The 16,506-nt window shown below is 36.5% G+C and overlaps 1 protein-coding gene across 3 annotated transcripts in view; it reads right to left on the bottom strand.

Moving 5' to 3' along the window:
* The window catches only part of GBE1 (1,4-alpha-glucan branching enzyme 1), a 152,091-nt gene that overhangs the window by 19,137 nt on the left and 116,448 nt on the right, over positions 1 to 16,506 (bottom strand). For all 3 annotated transcript variants that reach the window (XM_085240893.1, XM_085240902.1, XM_085240912.1), the window contains exons 13-14: positions 13,593 to 13,777; positions 9,898 to 10,026 (exon numbers count right to left, since the gene is read on the bottom strand). In XM_085240893.1, coding sequence (XP_085097019.1) covers positions 9,898 to 10,026; positions 13,593 to 13,777 — 314 coding nt within the window. The remainder of the gene's footprint in view (positions 1 to 9,897; positions 10,027 to 13,592; positions 13,778 to 16,506) is intronic.

The raw sequence follows: 16,506 nt of genomic DNA, 5'->3' as shown, positions 1-16,506 counted from the left end.
ATAGCTTCTTTACTTACTTTGGCACATTTTTCTCTTCTTTAGATACAGCTAGTGGCTCAGATATGTAAGAAACTATGCTAATTTTCTCTACTTAAATTTCTCAAAAGGCAGAAGAGAAACACTCTGTGGTTTTACTGTGAGAACAGGTAGGGCTCCATGTACCTGTTTACTCACCCTGAAGATACAATCCAGGGTTATTCTAAGAAAATAGAATGGCTTCAATTCAGGGCACTTCTTAAAGCAAGTTGCTATCTCTTTCTTCAAAACTAAAACTGGTTACACAAAGAATTAGAGAGGTCCTGTACTAAAAAATTGAAGCGCAATGCTTTAGAAGTGCCTTTTTGTTTACCACAAATAACTTATACCTTGTACGTTTATACGTACTCATTGTAAGATTCTCACTATCATCATGAGATGTAGGGGAATGAAAAGGTGCATCAACCTTAACATTTCAGAAGTCTTGGAAGTACACTTTTGGAATAAATCTCATCCATCAATCCTTTCTGTGCTTCGATTTACAGTTCTACACCATTTTGGTGCTCAAAGAATGCCACCTGTAGATCAGTTTTTTGTGTCTTTCATTTGTTTGTTTTTAAATCAGTTTAACAGAATTTGAAACTGAGTATACATTCTTAAGTTAGTAAGACAATACTAAGAGCATACACGAAACTTTCCCTAGAGAAGAAAAACAATTAACACGAAAATACTTCGGTATTCTTTCCATGACATCTGAATATTCAAGTTATGTGTACAAAGGTTGAAGATGTGAAATACAGAATTTGACTCAGAAGCTTATAAACGAAGAAAAACATCCCAGATTCAACAGAGCCCTTCTGAAAGCAATGTGTTTTTCGTTAACTGAAGTCCCAAAAAATCAAGAAATCTACCATAAACACAAGCACCTTTCTATGTTGAATCACAGACTGACCTGGGTTGGAAGGGATCTCAAGGATCCTCAAGTTCCAAGTCCCCTGATTGCGGGTAGGGTTGCCAACCACTGGGCCAAGCACTAGATCAGGCTGCCCAGGGCCCCATCCAAACTGGCCTTAAACACCTCCAGGGATGGGACATCCACAATCTCTCTGGGCAGCCTGTGCCAGCACCTCACCACCGTCTGTGAAAAAAACTTCTCCCTGACATCTAATAAAAATATTTCCTTCTTTAGTTCGAAATCAGTCCCCTTTGTCCTGTCACTATCTACCCCTGTAAAAAGTTGATTTCCCTTTTGTTTGTAATTTCAGTTTTAGATCCATTTAGATATTTCACTACTTCAATCTGTTTAAAATCAACTCTGAGAGTGCTCTGGCATGATCAAGAGTGCATTTCCCAAATTTAAGTTGGTTCCAATTATTATGTTTACTCATTTTTAAGAACTCTGCTGACAGAAATAACACAAAGCTGCTATTTAGGAAAGCTACTGCTAAATAGATGCAAGTTAATTAGAAAAAAACATCTCATCTAGGTAAGAGAGATGCCCCCACTTACCACAGGACTTCACACTCACACAAGAGAGTAGAAACCAGTATCATAAGACAGCCTAAACGAAAACTGGGATCATCAAATATGTAGGTTGGAAGGAATCTCTGGAAGTCAGCTACAGGGTTAGACCAAGTTGCTCAGGGCTTTATCTAGTAAGATATTAAAAAGGTTATTCTAAAGATTGAGCCTGCCCAACCTTGTGGGCAATCTGTTTCAGCATGTGCTTGCCTGTGTGCACTGTGGAAAGTTTCCATTTGCAAAAGCAACATCCCTGCAATTGGACTTGTAGCTAATAATGTTGAACCATGGTTGTAACCTCCTCCAACTTAGATTTTAGACTGGATTTACTGGAACCATGCCCTGTTCAAGAGTAAAAGATATCTGGGAAGACAACATCATTCTGTTTTTCAAAATTATGCAGAAAAGCTGTTGGAAAAAGCACTGATATATAGAAATCATGAGGATGATAATGAAGATGATACTTGACTATTACACACAAAATATCAGCTGGTTTGAGCAGTCAAAGCCAACAGCAATGAACAAGGTCTAAAGGAAAATACTTACACAAAGCAAGAACAGATAAGCTGTTTTGGCAACAATTTTCATTGCCAAAATGTTACCATTTGAAGAAGACACCTTGCCAAAGAGGGAAGATAAGAAACAAAATGAAAAAGGAAAGCAGGTGTAGAACTGAAAATCATTATTATAACATTGAATTCATTTTGTAAAAGAAAAGCTATGGCCACAATCATAATTTATAAATTACTAACATGCACAACAAAACCAATAAATACAGTCACAGATCATTATGACTAAACAATGAACTTTTTAATCATCTCAAATCCTAAAAAGCAGAAAGCAGATTTTCAAGCTACATCAAGAATATCCAGGTAATAATAAGGATGTTAAAGGGTCAAAATTATATGCTGGTAAGACATATTAAGTAAAACAATAACTCATTTTTTAAATGCAACATGGAGGAAAGATGACGATAAGAGGAGCTTCCAGAAGAACTGTAGAAAGCCCATAGTTGATAGGATCCCTTTTTGTTTGTTTTGTTTTTAATGGTTCTTGAATTTCAATAACAAACCAGGTAATTAGCATAATTTCAAGGAAAAGGGTACCTGTTTTCCTTCTCTAAACACACTTCAAATTTTTGAGAGGGCTAAGTTGTCAACTTTGAAGAAGAGCATATTAAAGAATTTTTAGACGAGTTTTCAAATCAAATTAAACATCTTGGCTTGATGATCTTCAGCTCAGAATATTTACAGGATAGCTGAAGCCATTTGTAAGTTAACTAATGATGCAACACTGAAGGGGAAGAAGACAAGTATTATACCTTTTTGCTTCAATCAAATGTACGTGTGGATGTATATAAAGTCATATCAGCTGATAATCATGAAGACAAACTGCTGATTTACTTTTGTTGCAAGATAGCAAGCCTCGTTAAAAAAAAAAAAAAGGAAAATAAATACAGCGTAATTTTAATGAGACTTCTGACATAACAAAAGTCAGCATGAAATCTTATGAAAGGAAAAAGGGTTATTTATGAAATCTTTAAGAAAGTTGCTTTTAGCCACATTCATTCTGTCACAATTTTTTCTCACTCTCATACGAAATCACATGCGTCCAAGTGTACACTACAAGTGTACAACACTTAAAGAAATGTCAGTTACTAACACTTCATTCTCTCTCTTAGGTTCTTCCTGATTCATAATGAGGATGAAGCTATTGGACAAGTCTTTCACATTCTCTGGAAGATTACAGTTGTTCTGAGTTGTTATTCTTTGCTTTGGAATTTTCCTCACTGCAGTCTCTGTAAGTGTTAGAAAAGATTGCTGTTCACTGTCTGCTTATCCTTGTTTACTTGTAATGTGTCTGCTTTCCTACTGTGCTAATGGGAAAAGGAATAGCATATGTTAAATCTTGTTGCCATCCCACTGCTGTTAGGATGCAGGGTTGTCTGACAAGTCAGCTGTGCCACAGCAGAGATGGTGACACTTATCTACCCTGCTGTCTTGATAAGAAAACTGATTCCTTTGTTCTGCTGCTGGGAACAACTATCTCCATTATCAATAGAGATCATTCTTTTAACTCTTATTTTGTTGTTTCTGGCAGTACTCTCACAAACATGTCTCCATTCACACATTTTGTTCATATTAGTAATACATTTGTTACAAATCTACTATTATTTTGGAGATGGTGAAATATACTTTTGCTTCAATTTCGTCATAGGGCTGCAGTAAATTTGAGAATGGTCCAGGGTGAAAGGAGGGAAGTTCAGTTGGCATAAATGCAAAAAGCTACAAAAGTAGGAATAAGAATTATTTAACTGGAGGGAATAGTATAAAATGAGAGGAAACGGTTGAAAAACATCGGCATAAACATCACACAATTTAATTTTTCAAGACCATGAATCTTTATAGCTCTGTGGATTTGGTGAACTGTCAGAACTATGACTCAGTTTTGACAATGAAGTTCAAGAAAGCTGATTCCAGAGAAACGGTTGAAAAATTTTAACAAGAGAAGATCAAAAAAGTGACATCTAAACAGAAAGAATCTCTCTACTTCATAAATATGGGACCAAGAAAAAATGTTTAAAATGTATTTGAACAGAACTCAATTAAACAGTAAGGAAACCATTCTAATAGTAGAGACAGTAACATACTGGAATAGATCTTACCACAGAAGTGGGGAAGTTATTTTCAAATTACTGTTATTAACCCAAATGGAAACCAAAGCTCCTTTCCTTTCCTTTTCCTTTTCCTTTTCTGCCTCCATTCAGCCATCATCTTTCTCAACAGAGGTAAGTTTTACTGTAGACAAGCCTTCGAATCAAATTAACCACTACACCACAGAAAGGTCTTGGCAAAATTAGAAAAAAAAAAAAAGAGAAAACTTATGAATGGTTTCCTGTTAATATTCAAAATTTTGTCTACAGCCAGAACTAGAGACAGATGATCTAGATATTGACTATTCTTCCATTTCCAAACTGAAGCAAATTAGGCAGAAATAATTTGTTAACTCAAGCTGCCTGTTTCTCATGAAGAGGCTTCTGAAAGAGCATAATTTATGAGGTAAAATTCCAGTATCAGCATAGAAATGTTTTCTTCTTTTCTTCACATAAAAAAGTAGAAATTGAGAAATAGCATGTGCAGCCCTAATAATTACACAGATTCATGGTGCTGTAAACCCATGGCTTTTCCTACACAGATCAAACTTTTTCAAGATGCATTAGTAGGCTATATTTCTTATTCACACATATTAACCTTAACGTATGAACTACCTTGATAGAATTTGGCATTTGGCTGATCCTAAATTAAGTTCTTTGTCTTCATTTGGTGTATATACACTGAATTCTAATAGGCAGGGACAGTTACATAACTGCACTTCAAAGCAGCCTGCAAAGCAGCATCTTTGCCTTCAGCAATCACACTCCAGTGACTCATTCAAGTGACCTTATTTGCTCATTAGAAGCTCTTGGTGCAGGTTGCAAATGTCAGAGAGCCTGAGTTAACTTTTTTTTTTTTTTTTAAGAATATTTCTGCAGCATTTCAGTGACAATATTTGTGGTATTTCAGGCCTCATCTAGCTACTTGCATATCGATAACTGACTTTCAGTATATTAACTGCCAACAATATCTGTGTGACTTTTTGATATTCATTCACCCTAGCTTCAATGCTTTGGTACATTATTTTATATTAAAAATGGCAATGTCTGTAATGAGGTAACCATTTCTTTTCACAATATTTTTTAACTCCTTCTATTTTAGTAGTATAGTGTATGACAATGTAAAATGTCAAGACAAACAGACATATGCTAGTTGAGACTCAGTACTGCTTAACAACACAGACTTTCATGCCCACATCCACTACTAAGGTCTCAGTCTTTGAACTAGGATACATGACAACAGGCAAACAAGATGTAGAACTGAGCAAGGGAAATACATCAACAGAGAAGACAATGTATAAAAGGGAGGAAAAACTGAATTCAAGCTAGCTGTGAGTCTTCATTAAGCCACCTGTTCAGAAGAAGACTGTCCAAACTAAGCAATACCAGAAGGACTGTAAAGTCTACTATGACTTCCCTAACAAAAGTACAAGTAAAATTTGCTATGCCAACAGCCTACAAAGAACTGTTGACAGAAGGATGATATTTTCAATGAGATAAGAACAGCCAAACGACTACAAAAACATTGGCCAGAGAGCCAGGAAGCTCTGTATCCTTTAATGTAACTAACAACATACCTGACAAGCTATAAGTAGCAACAGTGTTGTTATATATACTTTTATTTGAATATGTGTCACTGCCATCCACTTAATACAGATAAATTTAAGACACAGATCTGATTAATCCAATCCATTAAACAGATTGAAACCCAGGTATGTGAATGATCATCACTACATTTCCTACAATTCTCAGTGTCATTCAGATAAACCTTTTATTAAAAAGAACTTAATCAGTGCATTATAGTACTTGCCTCTTAAGGCTTACTCAGCAAATTGCCTCTTAGAGTACCAAGCAAAAAATCCACTCATTTCTTAAAATAAGAACAACACAGAATAACAATAAGCTCTTGTCTTTTAGTTCTGCTTTATGTTTAATTTCCAAAGGGAAAGGAAAGAACTGCTTTCAGAAGTGGAGAAGTTGTTCTGATGTTTTAAGGTCACATGTGACAACATTTCCTATTTATAAGAACTTCATTAAATTTCAGGTTAAAAGTCACAAGACTACACATAAAATTCACTGCTCTAATTGCAGAACAACAGTCAGAAAGAAAAAAAAAAAAAAGGTTTAGCATGAAAAACACCACAGCATCTCTAAAGAAAATAGATACTAATCATTGGTCAGCTGAATGTTGGCAGGCAGAAGAGAAGATGCTGGAAGTAGAATAAGAGAGTAATAGCAGTTGCTAACTTTGGGGTACATTCCATTTAAAAACTGTTATTATAAATGGTTTTGCATTGTTTCTATACTACAAATGTTTGAACACTTTAAAAGACTGAGTTGCAAGAATAAACCTTCATGACTTTTTGTTGTCTGATGCAAAATATTATTCAAGGAAGCTGTTTTTGATGAGTAGTTTAGAAAACTCCATCAAAAAGGACTTCCAACATGCTCAAAAGAAATGAAGACACAATTTTTAGCTCTCCTGGTTAACTGGGATATAAAGAGGACTTTCTATGGTCTTGTGTTGTTGATAACCACCCCTAACTTTCAGTTCTAAAAATAAACGCAAATCCTTCCTGAAGAACATGATTCTGCTTTGGAGCTCAGATTCAGAGAAGTGTTACCAATTACACACATCACATACCAGTTATTACTAAGATTTCAGTAGTTCCCTAATATGCTGATCAAGCTGTACCTGGTCATGGCAGTTCCACAACTCCAGGTCTTTCCTTGGAGCAGTAGAAAAGCAAACTTTTTACACATAGCAATGGGATAATGGAGTGCTTTCACATTTATTTACCAATGAAAAGAACATAAATAATGTAATTGTTAGATTTAATATTGCTTGGCTTTTACCTATACAGAACAGGAACAAAAAAATTAGGTATGTTCAAGGTATTTATGAACAACTTATTGCCCACAGACTTTGCTAGCAACAAGCACTTTGGAAACCACAGCTTGTAGACAGATATATTGCAAGAGATAGCACATGTGTTATTTGGAATGATTCACATCTTTAAAATCCTAGATACTGAAAAGAAGAGAAGGTTCCTGTTTTCAAATATAAAAATACAACATTAATCAGGCTGTGATTCATTTAGCAATAGCTAATTCCCAAAGTTCACTCACCTTGTTCATACACTAAACTGTCGAAGAATAAAATTACCAGGAGAAGGATTATTGAGAAGGTGAATTGATGGGAAGAATCGATATTTGGAATTATGAAATAAGACTACTACTTTACAAAAAGCTCACTAGTTCCACTCAATGTTGTGAACAGTACAGTAAAGTAAAACAAGACAACACTTTCTTAATCAAATGAACAAAGCCCTCAGGTAAAGGTGCATGTTTGATAGAAAAGTAGTAGAATGACTGCACCAAGAACCCTCAGCTCTACCAGAGGAAGCAACTAGTGCAGAACACCGAGGACACAGAAGTAAAAATTTCACTATTTGATTAGTGTGGGAGGGGTTAATACAACAAAACAGCTCTAATAAATGCAGATGGAGTGTTTATAACTGGCTGTTCCGTTAGCTGTAAAAACTTCAGCTCAGTGAATGGAAAAGTTAGTATGTATCTTTATGCCTTAACAAAGGCCTTTTTACATTTAAACTATATTTAAACCTGTAATATATTTTGTAAATAAAATTATATATTGCATTCACTTAAAAAAAAAAAAAAGAATGCGTACTGAGAATAACATATTAAAATAAATATATAATGTAAACTGTAAATATGAAACATCATAGAATCATAGAATCATAGAATGGTTTGATCTTTAAGATCATATAGTTCTAACCCCCTGCTATAAATTAAGATTTTTTATAACATGCTTGTTTTATATATATACTTGAGCTGCTAAGTTTCTCATATGATTGTCAGTGAATTAAACTTTTTTAAAAAGCATCTGAAAAAATGTGATCAGCTACTGCTAAGTGAAAAACAAACATTTTCCAATAAATTTCCACTTGCTTAATAAAAATAAAGAAGTCTGCATCGACTGTTCTGCTCACTAAGAAACAGTACAGGAAGCTGTTTAATGACCAGAGTGAACTACTCTCAGATCAACTTACTGAAATCCAACTGGGCCTTGTGATCTGCAAAGGAAAAGCAGTGAAGACCAGATTTTCCAATTTGCTTCTCAACAACTACTACAGAGCAGTCTCAGCTGAAACAGGAGCAACGCATTCAGAATTCTACACAAACAACAAATGCCTAGGGACAAAGAAGATTCTGGTGCTGTAAAATAGATTCATGAAATGCTTCCAAAATGACTGAAAAATTTAGAGCACTGGTAAAAAAAACCCAGAAGACTGCTTATATAAAATATTTAGTCAATAGACTAATCATAAAAATAGTTTCATAAACATAAAGAAAGATCAAACAGTTTCAAAAGTGCCTGAGCACAGCCTAGTGCCATCTTTGTTGTATGTGATACAGAGCAAAATTTTTGAAAAACTGTACATAGCACATTTAAATACATGTGCAAAAATAAAGAAACAGACTCATATGAAATTGCACTTAAACCCAGGCCTCATCAGCACATTTGTAATAGAAGAAAGAAAATAAATGATATGAAGATCTTGAGAGTGAGTTTTCTTGAAATATTCTCAAGCATTTCTGAGAACTGAAACTCTAGTATGTTTGAGAAAGAAAGACAGAAAGTGAACAGCAAAATGTGTTTTGGTTTAATTGCATCTGTATCAGAAAAAAGTTGAGTTAAATCTATTGTTATGTGTTGTAGTCCTTAAAATTGATTTTACACCTTTTACATCTGCAAACTCAAAGCATTTCATACAAGACAGAGGAACTACGGTAGCAACAATCGAAACAGGTGGATATCTGATGCCTGTGACAGTGAAGGGTTGGTATATCTCACAGTATCAGGTTAAGGTTTTACTAATCCAATTTACTACTCCACTCTATCTTTACTAGGAGCTCAGGTAGGACCATATAGACAGCAGAGGACAGCAGTGAAGAAGGATTTGACCTGATGTTTCTAAACTAGAATCCTGCAGTCTTTTTGAGCTCCTGTCAGTAAATTCAAGCAGTACTCAAGTAATAAAGTGCTACACTGCACAAAGGCAACTCAAATACAGCAACAGTTTGCTCAGTTTGCTGAAACTGCTAATTAAAAAAATAAAAAATAAAAAAATCAGGAGCTGCAGTGCTTTAAACTGACACAGCAAGATTCATTAGACTTCACTTGTCAATGCACTTGAAAAACTGGATTTGGACACAAGCAAAACCAGCCAATTACTTGAGATTAATCATTTACTGTTTCTCAGCTGAGCTAAGAGCACATTCTCAGTCCACCCAATTATAAAACAGAAATTGCACAATCTTCCTGGAGGTTTAAACTAATGCATTTCCTTGTGCAAGTGTGTGCATCTTACTGTGGTCAGCTTCTGTAATTTAAGAAGCAGGAATTCCTTGATTTCTATGCAACATTTTGGGATGTGGAGGGGGAGATTCACAGAGAAATTTTCAAATGGAGCCTTTAAAGCTCTACTTTTACTTGTGTTCTACAAAATGATCTCATGAAGACAGTAAACTTCTAGTAATTGTTTTTGTTGTACACTAAGAATTAAAGCAAGACTCTACTGATGAGGAGCAAGTGATGTCTGACCTTCTAGTTACAGTTTGCGTTAATATTAGAAAACATATATGCATTTTTCTATATATATACACATGCACTAATTAAGTAAGTTTCTTTGTAGAAATGAAAGAGTAAGAAAAGGATATTTTCCTGGAACTTCAACACCCACTCTGTAGTCCACATAACTTTCATATGGATGGAAATTGAAAATAAAAAGGAGACCAGCTCTCTCAAATGCAATGACCTTGTTGGATTCATGCTTTTCAGTCACAAAAGCCTAGGAAGGAAAAAAAAAAAAAAAGGTAAATCCAATGCTAAGAAATATTTTCCTTCATAGAATCAATCATAAAGTAATAGAATGGCTTGGACTGAAAGAGACCTCTAGGATCATTAATCTCCAAATCCCTGCCATAGGCAAGGTTGCCAACCGTTAGGTCAAGCACTAGATTAGGTTGCCCAGGGCCCCATCCAACCTGGCCTTGAACACCTCCAGGGATGGGGCATCCATAGCCTCTCTGAGCAGCCTGTTCCAGCACCTCAGCATCTTCTCAGCGAAAAACTTTCCCCTGATTTAGATTACTAAATCTCCCTTCCTCTAGTTTAAAACTATTACCCCATCCTATCACTACCTAGTACTGTAAAACATTGACCACACTCCTGTTTATAATCTCCTTTTAAATACTAGAAGGCTGCAATGAGGTCATCTCATAGCCTGCCCTTTTCCAGATTGAACAAGCCCAGACCCTTCAGCTTGTCTTCATAGGAGAGGTGCTCCAGCCCTCTGCTCATCTTTGTAGCTTTCCTGTAGACCTTCTCCAAAAGCTCAACATCTTTCCTATACTGGGGACCCCAGATCTGGACGCATTATCCCAGGTGGGGCCTCACAAGGGCAGAGTAGAGGAGGACAATAACCTCTCTTGTCCTTCTGGCTGCCCCTCTTCTGATGCAGTCCAGGTTACCATTGGCCTTCTGGGCTGCAAGAGCACATTGCTAGTTCATGTTAAGTTTTTCCATCTACTAATACTCCTAAGTCCTTATCAGCAGGGCTATTCTCAAGCAGTTAGTCTGTATACATACCTGAGATTACCTTGACCCAAGTGCAAAATCTTGCACTTCGCTTTGCTGATTGATTCTCATTAGGTTGACAAGGGTCCACCCTTTGAGTTAATCAAAGCCCTTCTGGACGGCATCCTTGCCCTCTGTTCTATCAACTGTACCACTCAGCTTCATGTCATCAGCAAACTTGCTGAGAGTGCACTTGATCCCATCCTCTATGCCACTGATAAAGATGTTAAAAAATACTGACCCCAGGACAGACCCTCTGGGACACACTGCTCCTCACCAGCCTCCACCTGGACATAGAACCATTAACCACAACCCTCTGGCTGCAAATAGTCCAGCTTTCAGATCTATCTCTCTCCAATTCAGAGATAAGGATGTCATGGGGGACCAAGTCAAACGCCTTGTAGAGGTCCAGATAGATGACATCAGTTAACTTCCCTTTGTCTACTGATGCTGTTAACCCACCATAAAAGGCCAGTGGATTAGTCAAGAATGACTTTGTCTTAGTGAAGTTATGCTGGTTGTCTTTGATCATCTGCTCATCGGCACATGTTAAGGCCTCATGTGCCTTAACATGTCTTCAAGGAGGATTTGTTCCATGATCTCAGGCACAAAGATGAGGACCACAGGCCTGTAGTTCCCTGGGTCCTCCTTCCACACTTCCTTATAAATGAATGTGATTTTCCAGCCACCAGAGATTTCACCTGACAGCCACAACTTTTCTAGTCGTGGAACCGGGCTGAACTAGCTCGTAAACCGTTGACAAAAATATGATAAAGAGCAGCTCAGCAATCCCATCAACCAGTTCCCTTAGGACCCTGGGATGTATGCCATCCAGCCCCATAGACTTATACACATTCAGCCTCATGAGGTAGTCTCAGACTTGCTCTGCCCTTACAGGGTGTAGGAGGAAACTCTCCCATTTCCCACCAAGAGGTTCAGGGAGGTGAGGTTCAGGATTCTGGTTGATCACAAAGACTGAGACAAAGATGTCACTGAGTACCTCAGCCTTCTCCATATCTGTTGCAGCTAGTTCTCCTTTGTCATTTATCAGAGGAAGTACGCTACACTCTCCTTGGCCTGTCTCTTCTGATCAGTGTACCTACAGAACCCCTTCCTGTTGTTTTTAACATCCCTCATCAAGTTGAGTTCCATCTGTGCCTTGGCTTTCCTAATCCCACCCATGCAAGTCTGGACAGCATCCCTGTATTCTTCCTAGGTGTCATGTCCTTGTTTCCATTGCTGATATATCCCACACTTCTGCCTCAGTTTGACCAGCAGGTCCTTGCCAAGCCACACAGGTTTCCTGCCTCCTCTGCCTGCTTTCCTATACTGGGGGATGAAGAGCTCTTGCTCTCTCAGTAAGGTATCCTTAAAGAGTAGTCAGCTTTGCTTCATTCCTTTGTCTCTAAGGACAGCTTCCCAGGAAATCTCATTCAACAATTCTTTAAACAGAAGTTTGGTCACCTGAAGTTCAGGGTTCTGATTTCACTCTTTGCCAGGCCTATGTTCCTTAAGATCATGAACTCAACCAATCATCTTTAATGATCTTTTCTGCATTAGTGAGCACCAGGTCCACAACACTTCACCTCCAGTTGGTCTGTCCAATACTTGAACCAGAATGTTATCACTGGTGGATTCCAGGAGTCTGCTGGATTGCTTGCAACAAGCTGCATTGCTTTCCCAGCAGGTATTTGGATGATTGAAATCCCCTGTCAAGCCTCATCAACAGGTTCCTCTTGATCGAGTGGCCTATAGTAGACCCCGACGACTAGCAGTCCTCTACTGGTCTCATCCCTAATCTAAACCCACAGCCTCTCAACCTGCTGCAGACTTTTTCTAATTGAATTAACAAAAATAAGAAAAAAAACAACAAATTGCTGCAATACTTCATTCCAAGTAAAACAATAGAAGATTCAAGCAATATAGATAAGAGCATTAAATGTAAACTGTAACTGTTATGCCTACATAATGCCATAGAAAATTTATGAACAATGAATTGTAACTTACTTTTTAAAAGGATATGTAAAATTAAAGAGGAAGAAGCACATTTTCCTTTTATAAAATCAATTTTTTCCATTTCCATGGGGTGAGGATCAGCATCAGTTCTTGATGGGTTTTTGTGTGCTTTTTTTTTTTTTTTTTTAAATTGTGCCCAAATAGCTCTGATAAATTAAATAAAACACCTTTGCTGAATTTACTAAAGATATTAATAACTAGAAGCACACTTAAAAAAAAATTTTTGAAATAGATTATGACTAGATTATGAAATAATTTAAACGCTGGGAAATTATAATTCAGTTGCTTCAATAAATACAGTTCAATATATAAGGAAAAAAAAGGCAAATACAAAAGTGACAAGTTGAAGACTAGGAAAATACACCTTGCATTACAGCTGATCAAAAGTGTTTCCTCAGAAATAATTATATACGTAAAAGTAACTTGTCAGAACAATTTACACTTTCCCAAAGCAATCCTTGGATTGAATTACGCACAATTTCATAGTCTGCTTTATCCAATCTGCAGTTACTTAAAAAAAATAGCAAAAATGATACAAAAAGAGCTTGTTATGAAGCTACAAGAAGACTGTTTCATATTTCCATTATCTGTGGAAGATATTTCAGAGACAAGTTTTGACAACTTGAAATATATAGAGAGACATTACACAGCGCATAATAAAGTGCTGTTTAAAATTTCTGCATGCAAATTTTGTATTGTTGTTATTCTGAACACGTACACAACTGGTGACTAAAAACTTATCATTTACTATATACAGCTTACCGGAGGAGATGCAAGCCAGCCAAATTTTTCTTCCAATTTATTCATATCTCTGTCAAACTCATTTAGGAATTTATAGCGAAGAAGATGATCATCAGTAAGATTGAACTGTCTTCTGGCATAGTGAAAGCTCTCATTATTCCCTTTTCTGGGGAAGTCAAGCCATTCTGGATGCCCAAATTCATTACCTGTATTTAAAAATATCAAGGAGCTGTGAAATCATGTGATAAATATAATAATAAAATCCTAGAAATAAAATACATTAAAAGATATTTCTTTTCTATAAGTTTTAAATTTCAAAGAATTCATACATGAATTGGTCCTTGTATTACTAAAATCATTTTTAGAACATTCATGCTTGGTAACAGGTTTGTTTGGACAATAAACTAGCAGAGCAAAATATCCATGAACCTGAAGGGAAATCTGAATTGATGGATGCATTTTAACCTCTATGCTATCATATCATGATCATTTCTCATTGCAATTCCTTAAAATAAGGGCAAAAGGATTTCAGTCAGCCAGGATACAAGCTTCACAGTTGCTATAAAACCATCACCATAGTAAGTCCATTACCTAAGAGAACTTATCAGAAATCAGCACTGTCAGTTTCCACAACCATAGAGGCAGAACTTTCCCCCAAAAAATGCCATAAGACAGGGACCCACTTTAACCATCCTTCTAATTTTTTTTAATGGTGTCCATAAATACTGTCATCACTGTTGCCAGTGTTATAAAAATAACAATTAGAAAAGTGACCAGAATCACTGTTCCTCACTTCCCAGGAAAATTCAGAAAGATATCCTCATTCAAGGAGTAGTCTAGATTGTATAGAATAAAGCACAGTGCTTAAATTCAGTCTATTATATAGAAAACAAGTGACTTGATGGGCATGACACTTCAGTGACATAACATAACACCTTAAGTGAGTCCCTCTGCAAGTGGAGCTCCCTTCCTACACATTATACTTTGTTTCACACACACAAGACTCTTCTAAGGACTGGAGTGATGCATGTTTCAATTCTGAATTCACCCACACACAATGGTTCAGGTCCCACTGACTATGCAAATGTGGCATTTTTGTTTTTCACTTGTGGTAATGCTTTGTAAGTTTACCAGTCTCATCACAATTATCTAGCCGACACACCAACCCTTTAAGGAATGAAATTGGCTTATTCAGACTTAGCAGAAACTCTGTGTTAAAAAATAAGAAAAAAGCTTGACTTATGTAGAATCTCCAAAGCAAATCTCAGCTGACAAAGCCAAAGAATCATGTCAACACTTCAACTGGAATACAGTATATCAAATGTCATTCACATATGCAAACTTTTTTTTAATTTTGTTTATATACCATAATTATTACATTTTGATGCGAATCCAGATGAACTTAAATGTTTCTTACTCAGGCTATAAACTATTGCCTTGTTTACTCCCAGCCAATTCTGATTAGTCATTTTACACAAGATTAGATGGCATCCAGCATTTTGAAAATTAGACACATTTCAATGTCTACAATAGCTGGTTCACCACAAACTTTTTATGGAGATTACACAGAATACCTACTCACTCCAAAACACAGGCAACAAGTGGTACATGGGAATACATGGAATACACACAAATACATGGAAATATGTTAAGTAACACAATCAGATGTAAAAGGTACTAAGAAAAATTCTAATCTTTATACAAGCAACTATTCAACTTCTGGCAATAAACTGCAGTTTTGTGGGCAGATGAAGGACAGGGATGCTGAGGGAAGGTGTGCACTGTTTCCTGGATGGATACTCTGCATGTGCAGCCACCATCTGCTGTCTCACACAGCCTGCGCTGCCTGGGAGGCTCTGAGGATACGGTCAAGAGTGACAACTATGAATTTAGATTTTCAAAATGGTTTTTGTCTCTTTCCACGCTTCATGGGAATAAAGAAGTGAACAACAAACAAAAGAGAGAGGCTGCATATATATTTAGGAGAATTTTCTGCACTGGTACTTGCTTTGTAAGCAAGCTGACAAGTTGTAAATTAAATTTCCCGTTCAAAAGCTAAGCCACTAAATTTCATATTCAGCTCAGAACCAGGGACAAATATAAAAGAATCAGAATCACAGCAGGACTCTCAAAACGACCTTGGAATAATGCTGGACTGAGCTCTTAAGCAGTGATAACAGTAAGGTACAAAAATGGAGAAAATATATTGCTGCAAAACAGTTTACCTAACCATACTCAATATTCTCTTAAGAGCTGGACAAAGCATTACCTTCATTCATGATCTATGTACTATTGAAAAGATGGACTACACAAGATAGCTTAGTTAGAAAGTAAAAAACATCAGAAAGTCAGAGATTATATGTATCTTGAAAAGATAGCCAGGGAAATCATAATTTTTCATTCAAGGAAAACATAAAAATGGGGAAATAAGCAATGGAAGATAGTGAAGATAGAATGAACCAGCAAATTATTTTAATGGAGTACACCAGAAGTGTATCTCTTTATGTTTACACCACACAGCAACTCCCCTGTCTCCATCTCTTTTCCTTGTTTACCCACCAGAGTTGCTAGCGTTGTTTGAATGCTGTTTGTGCTTTTATGCTGATAAAAAAGAAAAAGAAAAAAAAAAAAAGAAAAAAAAAATGAAGAAGTTAATAATGGTCAATAAGAAATAAGAAATTTAACACAGAATCATAGAGTCATGAAGTTTGAAAAAGACTTCTGAGATTACCTGTTCCAAGCACATACTCCCCATCGTACACACTAATGATGTCCCTTAGTGCCATGTGCACACATTTCTTGAACCTCTCCAGGGACAGTGACTCCAAAATCTCCCTGGGCAGTCTGTGCCAGTATCTCACCCTTCTTCAGAAGAAGAAATCTTCCCTAGTATCCAACTTGAACATCCTCTGGTGCAACTTGAGGCCATTCCTTC

Source organism: Meleagris gallopavo, chromosome 1 (assembly GCF_905368555.1).
Source record: "Meleagris gallopavo chromosome 1, MGAL_WU_HG_1.1, whole genome shotgun sequence".
In the NCBI taxonomy this organism is placed as follows: Eukaryota; Metazoa; Chordata; class Aves; order Galliformes; family Phasianidae; genus Meleagris; species Meleagris gallopavo.
The sequence above is the reverse complement of the archived record's forward strand: the minus strand, read 5'-3'. Positions and strand labels throughout refer to the sequence as shown.